Raw genomic sequence first — 16,726 nt, forward strand, 5'->3', positions numbered from 1 at the left:
ATATTGGAACGGGCTGAATGAACATCATTAAGACACTATATATTAAGTTTAATAAGCTGTTATCCAGGAAAATTTAATTACCTAGGGCAAAAGTAGGAATACTATAGTGGCTAATGGGAATGTCTATACGGGACAGGGAGGGCACTTTTTTTATACGTTTAATCCTAACACTTTTGGCAGTCTGTGCAGAAAAGGGCAGAAGGTTGGTTTTACATTCCTTAAGGCGTGCTCCTTCAACGTCTAAAGGCGTTGGAATTCTTGAGACGGAAACGCTCGCATAGGGATGCCCTCGCCCAGGACACCGCCCTTAAAATCAGACAGAGGAAGACTTCTTTCTCCTCGAAGGCGCGTGGCAACCTCTGCCCCCTAAGGGAGCGGAGGCAGAGAAAGACTACATCTACATCTCTCACGTCTGCCCGAGTACTGACTGGCAAGTGGTATGGAGCGCAGACCTCTGTCATTTATTTATTTTTCTTTCCACTGGGTGCGCTGTCCCTTTAAATGGGGGACGCTGGTGCTGGCTCCGTAACACCGGAGCCGGCAGCTTGTTGATTTCAGAGCTGGTGAATTTCACATTGTTTCCACTTCACTTTCCTCGCCCGGGGGAGGCTTAGGTTGGCTCTACAACCGCTATAGTCGGGGCCAGCGAGGGCCAGGGGAGGGCAGGGACTTACTGCATCTGGGCCAGCTTGGGGCCGCAGGAAAGGGTGTCGGGGCCACACACGCACTCTCGCTGCAGTCCAGATCCTCCTGAAGCCCGGACGCCCGGAGCGCACCCGGCCGGGACCGCCCGCCTAGACGCCGGCCCGCCAGCCCGCCCACGGGCCGGGGTCACAGCCAAGGAGCCGACGAGGGGAGGAGGCCCAGGGGGGCTGGGGGGGGGGGGCGGGGGTGGGTGCTGCCGCCGCCGCGGAGCTGCTACTCGGCGCGTTTTGTATGAAGATGGCGGCTCCCACCGCCAGCAAGGCAGCCTCCCTGGGCTGTAACAACAAGCCTGCGTTCCCGGAGCTGGATTTCAGGTCGGGAGCTCGGGTGGAGGAATTGAACAAACTCATCCAAGAATTTACGAAGCACGACCAGCGGGAATATGACGACCAGAGAGCACTGGAGATTCACACAGCTAAGGATTTTATCTTTTCCATGCTGGGTAAGGAGGAAAAGAGAGGGGTGTGTGTGTGTGAGAGAGACAGAGAGATGGGAAACGGGGTAAAGAACCCATTCCCCCTTCTCGCGCGTTCTTTCCTTCTTTATTTCTTCCCGGAGCCAGGTGCCTGGGGTATAACCCATCTCTGTTCCGCCTTTTCCATTCCTTCTCCGCCGCAACCTGAGCTGCCTTCCCTTCCTCCTAACTATACTTTGCGCCGGGTCCCTTTTCCGCACCGCCTCCGATTACTGACTCTTTTGTTAATTTCTCGCCGACTTGGGTGGTAGGCAGGTGAAGCGTTGGCGGTGAAACGGCTCACTGTTAAGGGGAAGCCCCTGGAAGCCGCGCGGTCCAGATGAGAACCCGCGGCGCCTTCAATGAAGGGATTTGTCTCCGGAGGCACGGACGTGCTCCTTCCCTGCGCCGAGTCTCAGGTCCTCTCTGGAGCTCGGGGAACGGAGACAGCTTGAGGCTCTGGATCGGCTCCCGAGCGACAAGTTGCTAGCAGTCTTGCGGCGCGGCGCTGTCACGCCGAGCCCCCGGTGGCCAAACTTGTTGGGTGTTCCCTAGTAACCCGCTCGAGTAGGCTGGGCGCCCGGAGTTCCTGCAACTTTGATTTGCAAATAGATTTCCCATTGAAGCGGTTGGAAGCATTTCCGGTGCTTCTCCAGGTTTCTTGCTGACCTCGGAATTCCTAATTCCCAGCTCGAAAATCAGCACGCTCAGACCTCTGACCCCGAGGAGCGCCAGCCCCTTCCTCTTTGTGTGCTGTCTGTTCGCTGGCCTAGAGAGGTGTCCTGGGTTTTGAACCTCGGCGACGTTTGAATTAGAATAGCGCGGCCTCTCCCATCCCCCAGCCTGGCACCTACAGGTCCCTAACAGATTGTTGAATGTTGTGTATAGGAAAATAATTGAGCCGGGCCGGGCGATCGAATCCCCTAGTATCCTGTAGTTCGGTGTATGGCTGTGAGAGTCCGCTGGTGGGAGCCTCCCACGTAGCTTGAGGCTCCACCGAGGCAACTCTGGCTGCCAAGCAGTAGGTGGCCTGGGGGTTAACACTCCACCGACCTGGGACTCCAGTGTAGCGCTGCGTGCCGCGTGTCTCTCTGCGCTCGGGAAATACATTCTTGGGCAATTTACCAGGTAGTGGAAAATTTCATTGAAAAGGTCTTTGACTGCAGAGGAAGACTTGAGTTTTTTCCTTCGTCCGCCATCTATTGTATTTCATCCGGCTGTCTCCTCTCGTTGCTGGTTCTATCAAAGTGTACCTTCCGTCTCGGTTTGCGTCTTCCTCACAGCCCAAGAAGGGGGTAATCAAGTTGAACGTGTGGCCGCGGAAGGTAGTAACGTTTTGGGAAGTTGTATGAAGCACATTAAAACTTGGGGCTGGATTTTACCTTTTGCTCTATTCTCTGCAAGTGTATCCTAGAATGTGTATGAGGTTGGAAAGCACTCTGTTGAGATATTCGACGATTCAGCTAGTATTTAGATAACTGTGGGGTGTGTATGTGTGTGTGCGCGTGTTTAAATTACTCCCTAATCTTGTGGTGGGATGGGCTTCCAGAGGGAAACTTTACAAGCTTGCAAAGCTTTCAGATCTGAAAACCAGTACTGTGCTTGTCAGAAGGGTGGGGATGCACAGAGAATGCTCAGGGCGGTTATTTAAGTTGTTTAATCATTGCCTTTCCCTTCAGCGTGTATAATGGAAATTGCCCGTTGTGTGTTTACAGCCCCCAAATCAATCCCGACGGCTCCTGCTCTAGGTCGTTCACTAGAAAAAGGTGCTTGGTCACCATCAGTCAGGGATAGTCAAGGAACAGAAAAGGGGAGGCTGTGGGAAGGGGTAGGTTTAAACATCCCCTCATTAGGAACTTCTGTGTTAACCCCACAGCTGATACACTGATTTCACAAAGCCTTTACCCAGATACGAATGGTGAATGGATTATTGGTTAATTCATTTTGTGTTGAATGTCATGAGTGTGTTGACAGGTAAACGAAATTCCCTTTTATTCCTTTTTACCCACTTGATCTTGCAAGAGCGGTCTTTTTTGGCCCCTGGGAATCTGATGTTTCCACCTGCAGGAGAGAAAAATTCAGGAGAATGTCATTTAAGCCTCTTACCCCTCTGGACACTAGAAGGCAGATGGCGAAATGAGCCTGTCTGTGTGTGGTGCTGCATTCATTTGTGCAGTGCTTGCTTTCCTTTAATGAGGTGCTGGCTGCTCTAGACCAGTGAAGGTTTGGCGACAGCAAGGGTCCCTGTGTGGATTTACTTTTTCTAAAAGGGGATTTTCGCTGGGCTTAAAAAAACCAAAATCTCTTTTTGTACACTTTGTTTCACTTGCCACAGCTCAGAGTCTTTAATGAGTATGCAAATGAGATGTCTTAATGACCCTCAGCTTGTTAAGGTGTTGGAGGGGGGAGGGGGGGCACCAGACCCTTATTTCTGTGAGTTGGGGTGAGGGGAGGTGAAAGGGGTTGAGTCCTCCTGGCTTTGTTCTGCCTCTGTTTGAGCAGCACCTGAGGATTGTCAGCAGCTTAAAAACATTATCCCCTCACACAGAATGAAATGACAGGGGAATTTGGTGCAGACCTCTTTAATGGGTGTCTTTTTAGGAACAGTATATGGAACTACCTCTCTTTTTAGGCTATTGGCAAGAACAGCCACTCTCTGTTTGAGACTTTTAGCCTGGAATAAGCACCCCCAGCTTCCAAGATCCTTTTTGTTTTATCTAGATTAGAGGTAACTTTATGCAGAAGAGCAAAGTGGTGGTATAGACTGTTGTCATAAACAGTGACCTGTCAGCACCAGGAAACTCCACTGTCCTACCAAAGCGGAGGTCTGCATACACTATGGAGTAGGTCTGAGCCCACTGCTGTTTGCACGGCTCTTTGTGGTCTGTCCTGATGTTCTCTGTCAAGAGATTCTGATTCCTTTGGAAGCGGGTGTTTGTGGGAGTCATCTAGACTCGCTTTTTATTTCTCTATACCTTGGTCTTTTTGGAGAATGATTGCTGTTATTATCTAGTTAATATTTGAGAGCCCAGATTGTGGGAGAGGCAGTGCATAATAAACGCCATTTATCAAAATTCAGGGAAATTGCCAGAGTTCATTAATGTTTTAATAATATTTGGTATTTGCATAATATCTCTGCCAGCTCTCTTGTTATCTTTATTCCCCTGCTGAAGTCGGATGAGGACTGGTTATATCCCCATTGAACAGATGCAGAACAGCGGTTATGCAGAAGCTAGAAGAACCAGGAAGAAACAAGCGGTCCATATACTTCCCCTCCAGTCCAAGTGGTCAGTACCATGGTGTGGTCATTAGAGGAGTCATCACTTACTGACTGCCTTCTCGGTGCCTGGAATTTCACATAACTTTAGGAGTAGGTATTGCTTTCCCGTTATCCAGATAAAGATATTGAAATTTACTAGGATTAAGAATCATCCAGGGTTCCATGGCTAATAAGTGGAAGAGGTTGCTAAAACTCAAATTGGCCTGATTCTAGGTCTTTTTTTTTTTTCTAGTTAAGAGTTGATGCATTAAATCCAAAGGAGGGACTTTGTTTAAAAACACAGTATTCCCTCTTCTTTCAGAAATTTGTTTCTGATTTCAGCTGTAAGTATTAGGGTAATCCAGGCAGCATCTGAGGTGAGTCCTGGAGCAGTCTGAATTTGAATATTTTATTCCATAAAAGGATCACTTGTTTTGAATTTCAGGTTGAGAAAATGATGTTCCTTATAATAAATGTTAAAACCTATAGTTCCTGTCTTAGTTTGCCTCTTGCTGGCTAAGTGGTCTTAGTTTTTTCATCTATTAAATACAAATAATAATATTTTTGTTTATTAAACATGGATAGTAGTGTTTTCATCTATTAATGCATGGTTTCAGAATTGTTATGGGTGCATATGAAGTTACTTTGTAAACCAAAAAGGAAGGTATACAGGATTTTATTATATATTTTTAAGAAATGGGCATTTTTAGAAAATCTAGTGAACTTACACTAGAATTCTTTCTGCAGCTTCCTGTCGGAAAGACTACAGAGCATGTTTAGAGGTGACCTAGGAGAAGAAAGGCTCTGGTTGTAGAGGGCATGATTAATTCCAACTCACATTACCATTTGTTAAGTTCGTACTGTATGCTGGCCCTTGTGCTAGCTACTTTGCATAAATCTGTTCATGTAATTTTTTTTCCAGAGACTTTATAAGGATAAATATCATCATGCCTCTTTTAGAGGTGAAGTGAATGGTATTATCCCCTTTTAAAGATGAAACATTGAGGCTCAAAGAGGTCAAGTACTTATGCCAAGACCATACAGAGTTTGCATTTGAACCCATAAAAGGATGTCTGACTCAAAAGCTCATGTTCCTTCCACTGTGTGGGCAATCTGTTTCTATCGCTTCTGGACCAGACAAGCAGAGAGGCCCCACTCCCTGGGGAATGCTGTATTACTCAGTACCCTACTTAGCCTGCAGGAGCAGAGATGGTCTCTTTTGTCCTGTCTCTCTTTTCTGTTTTTAAAGCTTTCTTTTTTGTCTTGGGATATAGCCGATTAACAATGTTGTGGTAGTTTCAGGTGAACAGCAGAGGGACTCAGCCATACATATACAGGCCTTTCTTACATTCATGCGTTCAACAAATAATCACTGAATGTTATACTGTTTGCCAAGCAGTATGCAGGGTCATAAGAATAAAATAGTGAGCAAAAACTTTAATTCATGTGGGAGACCCCCTCCCTCTTCTGCTTGCCCATCAACTCCAAAAAGAGAATGGTTTGCTCACTCTTGTCTCCTTTCAGACCCATGGTGTTTCTGAGTGCTGTTAGACCTGCCATATTTTTAGGCACTTTTTGTATCTACGGAGTAGGCCATTTCGAAGCCTTGTCTTTCGGGTATTTGAGTGTTACCTTTCCTTAATGAATTTATCCAGCCATCTTTACGGAGGGAATTGATTGTGCATCGTTGCTCTGTGGGCCTTCGAGTCTTGGTAATTTCCTTTGTGTTCTAGTCTTTGATGTGCTGTGGTATCTGTATAACAAAGTCATCTTTGAGGTCTGTTCCAGCTCTGAAAACATTATACATCTGGGGCAGGGAAGTCCCTGCTTCTAGTTTGAGTTGGTTTCCATTCTCCCTCCATTGTTCTAGGCAGTCACCGCCCTTCATGACAGAAGAGCCCTGGTCTTGCCATGAGGCCAGCCATTGGATGATGCATTGCTTGTCATTAGACTGGACCCCTTTTTTATTCACAGAAATAGCGGAGTCTCTTAGGTCAAACCAGGAACTTGTCATTGAACGTTAGCTCTTTAGACTCTCCTGGAGCTTTTTTTAACAGTTTGGAATCTCTGGTCCCCTTTCAGACCTATTGAATCTGAATCCCTAGAGATCCCCAGACTGGCTGCTCAGCACTCCAACATCCTGTCCCATGTTCAGTTCAGCCTGATACTGTGCATTCCCGGTTCAGTGGAGCTGCACATACACACAATGGGCTGATCCTAGTTGACTTTTGAGACTAGAACTGGGCTGCTGAGCCTAACGAGCAGTTACGTCTGCTGGTTTCTGGAAGCCCTTGTTTTCAAAGTGTTACTGTTCTGCCTTCTCAAGGGGCAGGAGAACTGGACTCCTAGCTTCTCCAGTTACTTTCTGTGTGATTTTGGGCAAGTCACATAACAGACTCTGCATCTCAGTTTCTGAATAGTTAGGTTGGGGCAAATAATTATGCCTGCCTCCTGTGTTCAGGTGCATTCAGTGCTAAAGCTGAAGATACAAAAGAAGGATGTTTCTGAGTTCTAGTACCGCCTCTGTTTTATACTGTGTGGAATGTGTGCTCCCCTAAGTCACCTAATATTTTGGGGTATTTTTTGGCCCATTTTCCAATTACAGAAAATACAAAGGTAAAAGTAGAATCACCTCTGAATTCTAATTATTATTAATATTTGATGCATGGTTTTTTTCTGGGCACCTATGTTTATAAAACATGCTTACAGTCACTCATACTTGCATACAGTTTTACATACATAAACTTATTACATGTATAGAGATATATTTCTTAATAAACTTAGCAATATGCTATCATCTACTCCACTTTTAGAAAGAAACTATATATAACCTGTGGAAAGATGTTTTCTAGCCTCTTTCACTCATTTTTTATTTATAAAAGATAGTTTTGGAAATTACAGGACACTTTGTAATATAATGATAGAGGGATGAAGAACCTCAATCGCTTCTTGTTGGTGAGATTGGAGGGTTTGGCCTGCATTACCTGAATATCTCTTATGTTTGGGCTGTTTTCTCTATCTGGATTTGTTAACTTGGGTCCTTGGAAACAATAACTTTGAATCTCTGAACTTGAAAAGGGAAAAATTACATCTTTATTTTTATTGACTGCTAAAAGATGCTTGCTCCTTGGAAGAAAAGCTATGCCAAACCTAGACAGCATATTAAAAAGCAGAGACATCACTTTCCCAACAACGGTCCATATAGTCAAAGCTACGGTTTTTTCCAGTAGTCGTGGCTAGATGTAAGAGTTGGACCATAAAGAAGGCTGAGTGCTGAATTGATGCTTTTGAAGTGTGGTGTTGGAGAAGACTCTTGAGAGTCCCTTGGACAGCACGGAGATCAAATCAGTCAATCCTAAAGGAAACCAAACCTGAATATTCATTGGAAGGACTGATGCTAAAGCTTCAATACTTTGGCCACCTGATGAAAAGAACTGACTCATTAGAACAGATCCTGATGCTGGGAAAGATTGAAGGAAGGAGGAGAGGGGATGACAGAGGATGAGATGGTTGGATGGCATCACTGACTTAGTGGACATGAGTTTGAGCAAGTTCTGGGAGATGGTGAAGAACAGGGAAGCCTGGCGTGCTACAGTCTATGGGGTCACAAAGAGTTGGACGTGACTGAGCGACTGAACAACAACTGTGGTATTGCATTTTCTTTCATTATAAAAGTAGGTAACAGACCATAGTAGTACTGGCAGTATCTATGTATTTTGCTTTTGTTGCCAATAGAAACCACAGACATTGTCGTTTCATATTACAGACGTCTCAAAAAACATTCATCGCTGCTTTGAAATTATGGTAGATGTTAGACTTGCTGCTAGATTTTATCAACTGCAAGAATCACATATGGTACTCTATCACATATTTGTTTTTTTTAAAATGAATTTTGTATTTTAATACCAATTATTTGAAGTCCTGTGAGATTTTATAGTTCATTTAAGTATACTTGTTTTTTTTCTTTTTTTCCAGGGCTTTCTAAAAGCCTGATCACAGATGCAGTTAGGAATCTCAACTTCTAAAGAAATCTTATCTCTGTTTTGTTTTCTTCTCCCAGTTCAAATGCCACTTGACTCATGAAGCCTTCTGTATTTCTCCCAGGAGGAAAAAAATTTCCCTTTCCTCTGTTTTCTTCTAACACCTGGTCCCCTTTTATAGCCCTTGGTGCACTATTCCCCATGCTATAGGCTGAATAATACCTGCTCACTTATCTTTGCAGCACTGAGTGGAGTTATGTAAACAGTAGGTACTAACAGAGTTTAGTGACTTGATGCATTTTAAAAGAGCCCTTCTGTGCAAAGCTTCTTATTTTAGGCAACCCACTCCAGGATTCTTGCCTGGAAAATCTCATGGACAGAGGAGCCTGGCAGGCTGCAGTCCATGGGGTCGCAAAAGAGTCAGACACGACTTAACGACTAAACAGCAATTTAAGGCACGGGCGTTTTCTGACATTGTCTCTTTATAATTGCCGCTTCTCATTAAGCCATATTATGACATCTTCTCTGGAGTCAGGGATGGAAATCTTGATCTGGTCTCTGTTTATGGTAGGGAAGTTTCTTCCTAGATTTTAAGAATTCATTATAGAGCGCTTTAAGAGATGTCTCAAGTAATTGCTGTAGCTTGTCTGAGAGCAGCAAATAGTGACTTGTGGGAACGTGCCCTTTCTTATAGATCCAGATTTTTCTTCCCTGGGCATCTGGGGTACTTGTGAACCTCCTGCATGCCCATGCTTGGGGCTTTAAAGGATACACAGAAAGCATAAGTCATCTTTCCCATGAAGGTGTTCCTTGTGCTTATCAGTCAACCTCCAGGTGTTTGGATGCCTATTCTGGAATCATAATTGCAGCAATTATTTATGATTATAAAGTACTATAATTTGCCATCAATAATTTATCTTTTTGCAGCGCTTTGTAGATTGCAGTACGTTTTTGTGGATTACAGCATGCGTTAGCATCTGGTATGGTGTGGCTTTATTCTTTGGACCAGCATTTGAGAAAGACTGTGTGGGAACTAGTAACCCCCATTTACAGATGGGAATACTGAGATGCTGGCAGGTGATATGACTCAGTTGGAGGTTACAGAATAGGACTCCACTCACATCTCCAGTGTCCTCTGCTCCAGCACACAGCCTGCCAAGAGCCTGTGGCTTTTCTCCCCAGACGTCTTTTGTGGTTGTTGAGATGAGTCTGTGTCCCCAGACCAGGCAAGGGTGGCAACTTGCATACCTCTCCAGGCTTTTCTGCTCTCTACTGGCCCAGGGATACGTAGTGGGTGAGGGCGCCATGGCTCAGTACATACCCTATAGATATGCATTCTGCATGTCTGGTTGTTAGCCTTGCTCATCTAGTTCTGAGGGTCTGTGACAGCGTTTATGATGGACCTGGGTGGCTACTTGCCAGCTGAGTGATCTCTTTAAGGACAGTTCATAATTATGCCATTATGTCAGGCCCTGTCTCCAGGAAACAGCTATCTATTTTTCGTGCACTTAAGTGCCTTTTCATGAATTCCCTTTGCATGAGATAAAGAGACAGATTACTAGGGACAGTGCTGCTATGAATAAAGCTGGCTTGGGGAGCTGTTACTCAATTTGTTTATTTTTTATATATTTTTTCTCAACACAAGAAGACATGATTACTACTTGTGAGTTGTCAGTAGTGAGAGTTGGTATAAATCTTATTTAGGTTTCTGTTCTGAGTTTTTAAATATCTACAATGTGCATAGAATTAAGCATTCATTCATTAATTCATAAATTCACTCAACATATGTTTGAGTGCCTGTCATGAACTAATGTGATTACTATGGTGCAACTGTTGTATCATAAGAACGCAAAGTGGTGAGTAAGAGAAGCAAGTCTCTCATAAGTCTTCATGGGACTTAGGTTCTCTGGGGAATTCAGCAAGATGTAAACACAAGTAGGGATGCGTGCAAAAAAAAAAAGCAAAACCCACAGACTATTATGATGGATGGTAACTGGGTGGGATGGAGTGAAGAGTCGTAGAGAAGGTTTCTCTGGAGTAGACACATTTGAACTGAAAGGATAAGAAGGACCTGGACATCTGAAGACAGATGAAAGAGTATTCAGGTAGATGGAACAACATGTGCAAAGGCCCTGGGGTGGGTACATTTGCCAACTTTCAAGGGTGCTTAAATTACAGCAAGTCTGACTTGGCCTCTACACGGTAAAGTGGTCTGTGTTCAGATTAAGCCCATGGTAGATGGAATGGACTACCTGCTTTGGAATGGAGCAAGTTTCCTGCAAGTGGAGGTTTCCCAAATGGGGCCATCCTTTGTCTAGGCTCTTATTGAAAGCATTCCAGGACTGGAGGATAGGGGAGACAGTGTAGAAAAGTTGCGTTACAGGTCCTCAAAAGGCCCTTTATAGCCATGTGATTCTCTGATTTCACCTCTGATAGCCCTAAGCCAGCAACAGTGAATTCTGTATTAGATGATTTATGGGTCAGACTGCAGTTTTCATGGGAAGATGATAAGCTTTTATTTTTTTCATCTGGACTTCCACAGTCTACAAAATACTTTCATAGGCATAATCTAGTAATACCTAAAGTAGGTATTATTATTGTCTATATTTTAACACAGGAAGAGACCAATAATCAAGAGAAGTAACGCACTCAGGGTCACTAAATAGTTGAGGCGGAATCAAATTGAAGTCCTTTGACGTTCACCTCAAATTCTTTGTATTAAGCTGATACTAGAAACTTCCCTTATCCCACGCCACGCCAGGATATGGAAGAAGGGTTTCTGGTCTAGATAGAGGCGCTGAGGACCAGTAGGAAGAACCCAGCCAATAGACTGCAGGTCTGTACTTGCCCGTTGTTGGTATGCAACTTGGAAGCACTTTTCTAGCCTGCTTCAAGATCAGCCTTTTAGCAGCTGCAGCTGTTCATAATAACAGCTGCTTATGCGAATGGTGATGTGATTAATAAAGAAAATCAACAGTTTGTTCTTTCAACTGTGCCCTTGGTGTGTGCAGCCTGCTTTCATGCAGGCTGTGTTTCTGATCTGGAACAACACAGTCCCACTGGCATATGGTCATCCGGGGGCTGCTAGTCCCTGGAGAAGGGGTTGTTCCTCTGGATCCTAGCCGGGGAGCCAAAGGCCCATCAGGGACTGGGCAGTAAGGAAAGTGAGTGTGGTGGGCAGTGTACTGAGTGCCAGGTGGTTCTTGACTTCAGAGTCAGGGATGCTGGGGAGTAGGGGGCTGCACAGGTGAAGGAGAGCACCTCTCACCTCACTTTTAGGTCAAACAACACCACGGCTGCCAGTTTATCACCTCTGACTTGTAATCTGTGGCCTAGAGAAGGGCCAGCATTCATTCATTGCATACAGCTAGTCTGGGGGCAGAATCATGGTTAGAACCCGGGATTCTTGTCTACCTGCTCCCTGTGTGTGTTTGTGTTACTTCTAGGATACCATTTCCAAGTAAATTTTCCATTTGAATCAGAAAACTATAATTGAAAATAATAGCCACACTCCTATATGAATAGTTCAAAGTGCTTTATACTTTATGTCTGTTACCTAAATTAATGCTAACAACAACCCTATAAGGAGGGTGTTATTTCTTCTTTACTGATGAGCTATCCAGAGCGCAGAGAGGCTAACTAATTTGCCCAAAGTCACAGAGCTAGTGGTAGACTGGGAATGTGAACCCAGGAAATCTAGCTTCAGGCAGAAAATTGGCAAATAACTATGAATCTTCTTTTTTAACCTCATTAAGAAAAACATCTCCTGTAAAGTGGAAATCGTTGACGGACTCAAATTTCAGTGCTGTTAGGAAACTTGGCAATTAGGTGGCCTGAGTTCCTCCCTCCTCCATTTTATAGAAATGGAAACTGAGACCCAGAATGGAAAGGGACCTTGATCTTCTTGACTCTGATTTTGCTTGGGGGCAGAGTGCAGGTGAGGTAAAATGTCCACCTTTCTCCAACTGAGAAAGGTGTTTGCACCTGAGACTGTTGCCTCAGCAGCATCTGCTCCCCGGGGAGCATCTGCCTGGGATTAAAGTGAAGGGGAGTCACTTGAGAAGCTGTACTTCTCGGTGGGGAATGTTTCCCTGTACACAGCTGCCTTGTAGTGTGAAGTTTGTTCATTGCTGTCAGATGAAGAATGCTAAATAAATAACCTGGTGGGTACACTGCATTTCTGGTGTGCCACGTTTGCTTTTTGTCTTTGTTCCTGGTCTGTTTCTCTCCGGCTCCCGCCCCTCCCCCGGGATGCGTGTCCTTTTCCCACATCTCTGCTGTCTGTACAGTTTGAGTATCACAGTGAATATTTTCATCTCTAAACAGTCTGTGATCTACAGCAAGGAAGAGGGCTGACTGAGTACTGGGTCCAGCCTGTGGTTGGGTGGAGTTGAAGCTCTGTGGGCTGGTAAGACTCCTGGTGATCTTCCTTCTCTGCTGCTAGTCTGAGAGCTCAGAACCTTAGGAGGATTTAGAGAGTTGTAATAGGATTCAGAGAATTACAGAGGAGTTAAGCTAGTGGGGATCTTCCTGAGATTAGTTCATCCACCCCATCATGCTGCTGGTGGGGAAATTTAACCCTGTGGTGGACAGTGACTGGCTCAAGGTCAAACTGGCCATGGTAGTGATGATGATTATATTGGGAAACTCTTCCCTGCTGTTTATTAAGCATTATTCCAAGTGCTTAGTAATCATTAACACATTTAATCCTGACAACAGCTTTGTAATGGGGGTGCTGCTACCATCCTCACTTTTCTGATAAAGAAATTACAGTAGTTAAGTTACCTGCTCAAGCTGGTGAGAGGCTAGAGTCAAACCTAAGCAGTCAGGCTTTTAACCCCTTATACCTCTCCATAACATGAGTGCTATCATCATGCTAGGTTCTGTGCTGGTTGCTGGTGTAAAACATGTTGCGTTGTTGCGCTCAGTTCCTCAGTCGTATCTGACCCTTTGTGACTCCATGGACTGTAGCTGGCCAAAATCCATGGGATTTTCCAGGCAAAATTACTGGAGTGGGTTGCCATTCCCTTCTCCAGGGGGTTTTCCTGACCCAGGTATCAAACCTGCATATCCTGCATTGGCAGATGGATTATTTACCGCTGCAACAGCTAGGAAGCTCTGGCATAAAACACGAGGTGGTGTTAATTGTTGATGGAGAGGATGTCAGGCAGGGAATGGTGGGCAGAAGTAGAGAAGAGGTTGGTGTGATTTTCCAGTGCAAGCCAGTTGCTAATATGATTCTTCCGGCTTCTGGTCCAGAGCCTTTTTATTCTATCATTTGGCCTTTCTTGGCAGCCTCAGGGCAGACATTCTTCTAATGCTTGTGGTTTATGTTTATTGAAAGTGATTTGTGTGAAATATCATCTTATCCATGTGGTCTTCTCATTTTGAAAGGAAGAAGGTGTGTCTCAGCTAATTGATTGATTTAAGGCTGTATAAAGGTCAACTGGGCCCTTGATGCTAAGTAAATTAGGGCAAGTCTTAGGAAGGCACAGGCTCTGAGACACCCTCCCTTTCCCCCCATGTCATTCCAGATTTAGAACATTTAATTAGGACACAGTTAAGGTAGTCTGTCACTGGGAGGGGAGAATGGGGAGCTGATCTTTTTTGCAGTGAAAGGCAGATGTCGAAAGTACTCTTAGGACATTTACTAAGAAGTCAAAATTTATAAACTGAACTGGGTTTTAAGTGAACCGAGGGACCTTTCTCTTTAGTGCAGTAAGTGACTACTTTTGAAAAGTAGTCACTTTAATAAAAACCCTGTCCTGTTTCCCTGCTCTGTCAGGGCAGATGTTTGTATACTGTCTCGACTTAAACCACTGAAGCACACTGGCATCATGCTGTAAAAAAATCAGTCACTGGGATGAGGTCACTTCTTAAAAATCTCATGCTCACGATGCACAGGATTACAGCTGGAAGCCTCATCCCCTAACTACTTACTCATGATTTTCTTGGGATAAATTCTCAGTGGAATGGCCATGTAGAAGCTCATGGGAGAGAATTTTATAATCTCTGGTTCTTGGGGAAGAGGATGGCTGGGAAATAATCTTTCTGAGTATCATTTAAGACCAGCCTACTTCTGTTTCTGTCTCCTGGGTCCCATCCTCTCTGTCAGCCCAGCCCTCTTCCTGGGGCATGATTCCTGCTCCTTTCATCTGCAGTATCTCCTTCGTTACCAGTTCCTTCCTAAACATGCACCTGTGCATTCTCCATACAGTCCTTCAGAAGAGATCTTAGAGAATTTCTGTGCAACAAGTCCTCTGTGGGCAGCAGGAATACAGTGAAGAACAAATCTTCATGTTACTGGGTTACAAGTCTTAGAAGGAGATGGACAGTGAAAAAAATAGGTAGATTAATGCCCTGAAGGAAATACCAGCCAAAAGGGAGCAACATGGTGCTGTGGTTTGTCTTTCCTGCTCCAGCTTGACCTTGTCAATCAGTCTCTCCTAAACTCTCCTCCCTTGGCTTCCAGAGCAACGTACTCTTGGTGGTTTTCTCCTTTTTCCTCCATCTCCATGTGAGGGAATGACTTGTATTTCTTTGTCCAGCCCTTGATGATGCTTCTGCCCCTTCTCTGATCATCCTTTCTTTGATCCTCTTGTTGAGTCATTTCCCGTCTCTCTCGCTGCCTCCTGAGCCTATGCCCCAGCCTGGATTTGACTGACTTTTGGACAGTTCGACTCAATGAACCCAAAGTTGCCTTGAAATGAGTGTCCAACATGAATCTACGCTCCTTCTCAATCAACCACGCCGCCTTTCACCAGAGTCATGAGACGAGCTTGAAAGTCATCCTGAGCCCCTGTCTCGTGCCCCTACCCCAAAGTTGAAAAGGACCTGAGGTCTGTCCTTTCTGCCTCCTCCTTTAGACTGTTTTCTTCTTTCCATTCCCACGGTCACCACCTTAGTTCAGGCCATTACTGGTCTGTTTCCTGGGTTACTGCAGGAATCTCCCTGGGTTTTCTGCTTTGAGTCTCACATCCCTTAAATCCATTCTCCACGCTAAGTCACCTTTTAAATAGGCCTAAACCCTCGGGGACAACCCATCATTCTTCACGTAAAGTTCAGACTCCTTAGCGTGTTTTACGGCGGGTTGGGGACCCAGCTCCTGCTTACGTCTGTGGCGTCCCCTCCTGCCACCCCTTCAGTTTCACTGTGTATTTCCGGTACACCTGCTTTGAGAGGGGTGCTGTGTAAGGTACCGACATGCAGTCTCTCTTAACGTAAAAACCTAAACAGGAGTAGAAGGCCTCTGTGTCTGTCTCCTTCGGCCTTTTTAAGACACATCTCAGATGCCCGCGCACCCTTGGTTTCAGCCACTCTGGCTTTTCAGTTCTTTAGAAATACCACATCCCCACCACTGAGGCCCTCCCTGAAATGCCCCATCCCTCCTCCTCTCGCCCATGCAGCCAACGCCGTCACTTCTACTTCCCTAGATGATCTCAGTTTAATCCAAATATTACCTCTGCAGGAGGCCCTTCAGGCTAGCCCAGGACAGGTCACATTCTTCTGAACCTGCATCCTAGCTTCACAGGTGTCTTAATTGCACTGATCCATTTTGAGTTTGTATTATTGGTGTCTGACATTTCCCATTGTCACTAAAGCTCAATGATAGTTTGTCTTGGACCTATTATTATTGTTCTTTTTCTACTTGCCTGAAATGTAATTGTTCAACAAACATTGTTAGTATGAATGACTACTGCACTTTTGTTCTTGAACTTGAGCAGTTAGGTAGAATACAGGTCACAATAGCCATTGAGATGACCTTATGTGTGCTAAGTTTTAAGGATATATAGCTTGGTGTGTTCAAGGGACTTATCTTCTTAGACTCCCACCTCTCTGCAGCTTACAGCCATGGAATTAAAACATGTACACTTTAGATATTATCTAGTTCAATATTTTCCAACCTTTTTTAAACATGAGGGTCTTTAATTAAAAACTGATAAGGATTCAAATGGTAGTGGTTATATTTTTACTGTCAGTTTATTGGAGAAAAATGAGTAGTTATAGAAAGCTCCTATGAATTTAGCTCACCACGTAAATTACTTGAGTTTTTTCCATAATAGCATCTATGTATACTTGAAAAATAGTAGTATGTATGCTTGAGAGAGAGTGCTTGGTGAGCACATGGATTTATAGCACCAATAACCCCATGCCTTTGTGGCCCTTTAGTCAGGAACCAACTGCATGGTCTGGCCCTTTACTATGCAAATTTGCATCAGATTTAGAACTGGTTTCCTGTAGGCTTTGTTTCTCCTATATGTATTTAATTCGACCAACATGGTATTTTTAAACAGAACAAACATTTAAAAGTTGGCATATTTTTCACAA

General features: G+C 44.6%; 1 protein-coding gene across 1 annotated transcript in view; it reads left to right on the forward strand.

Moving 5' to 3' along the window:
- Nucleotides 1-278: 278 nt before the first annotated feature.
- MB21D2 (Mab-21 domain containing 2) overlaps nt 279-16,726 on the forward strand; it is a 119,220-nt gene continuing 102,772 nt past the window's right edge. The window contains exon 1 of the mRNA XM_070466232.1: nt 279-1,147. Coding sequence (XP_070322333.1) covers nt 937-1,147 — 211 coding nt within the window. The 5' untranslated portion in view covers nt 279-936. The remainder of the gene's footprint in view (nt 1,148-16,726) is intronic.

The sequence above is a fragment of the Odocoileus virginianus genome, chromosome 4 (assembly GCF_023699985.2).
Source record: "Odocoileus virginianus isolate 20LAN1187 ecotype Illinois chromosome 4, Ovbor_1.2, whole genome shotgun sequence".
Lineage (NCBI taxonomy): Eukaryota > Metazoa > Chordata > Mammalia > Artiodactyla > Cervidae > Odocoileus > Odocoileus virginianus.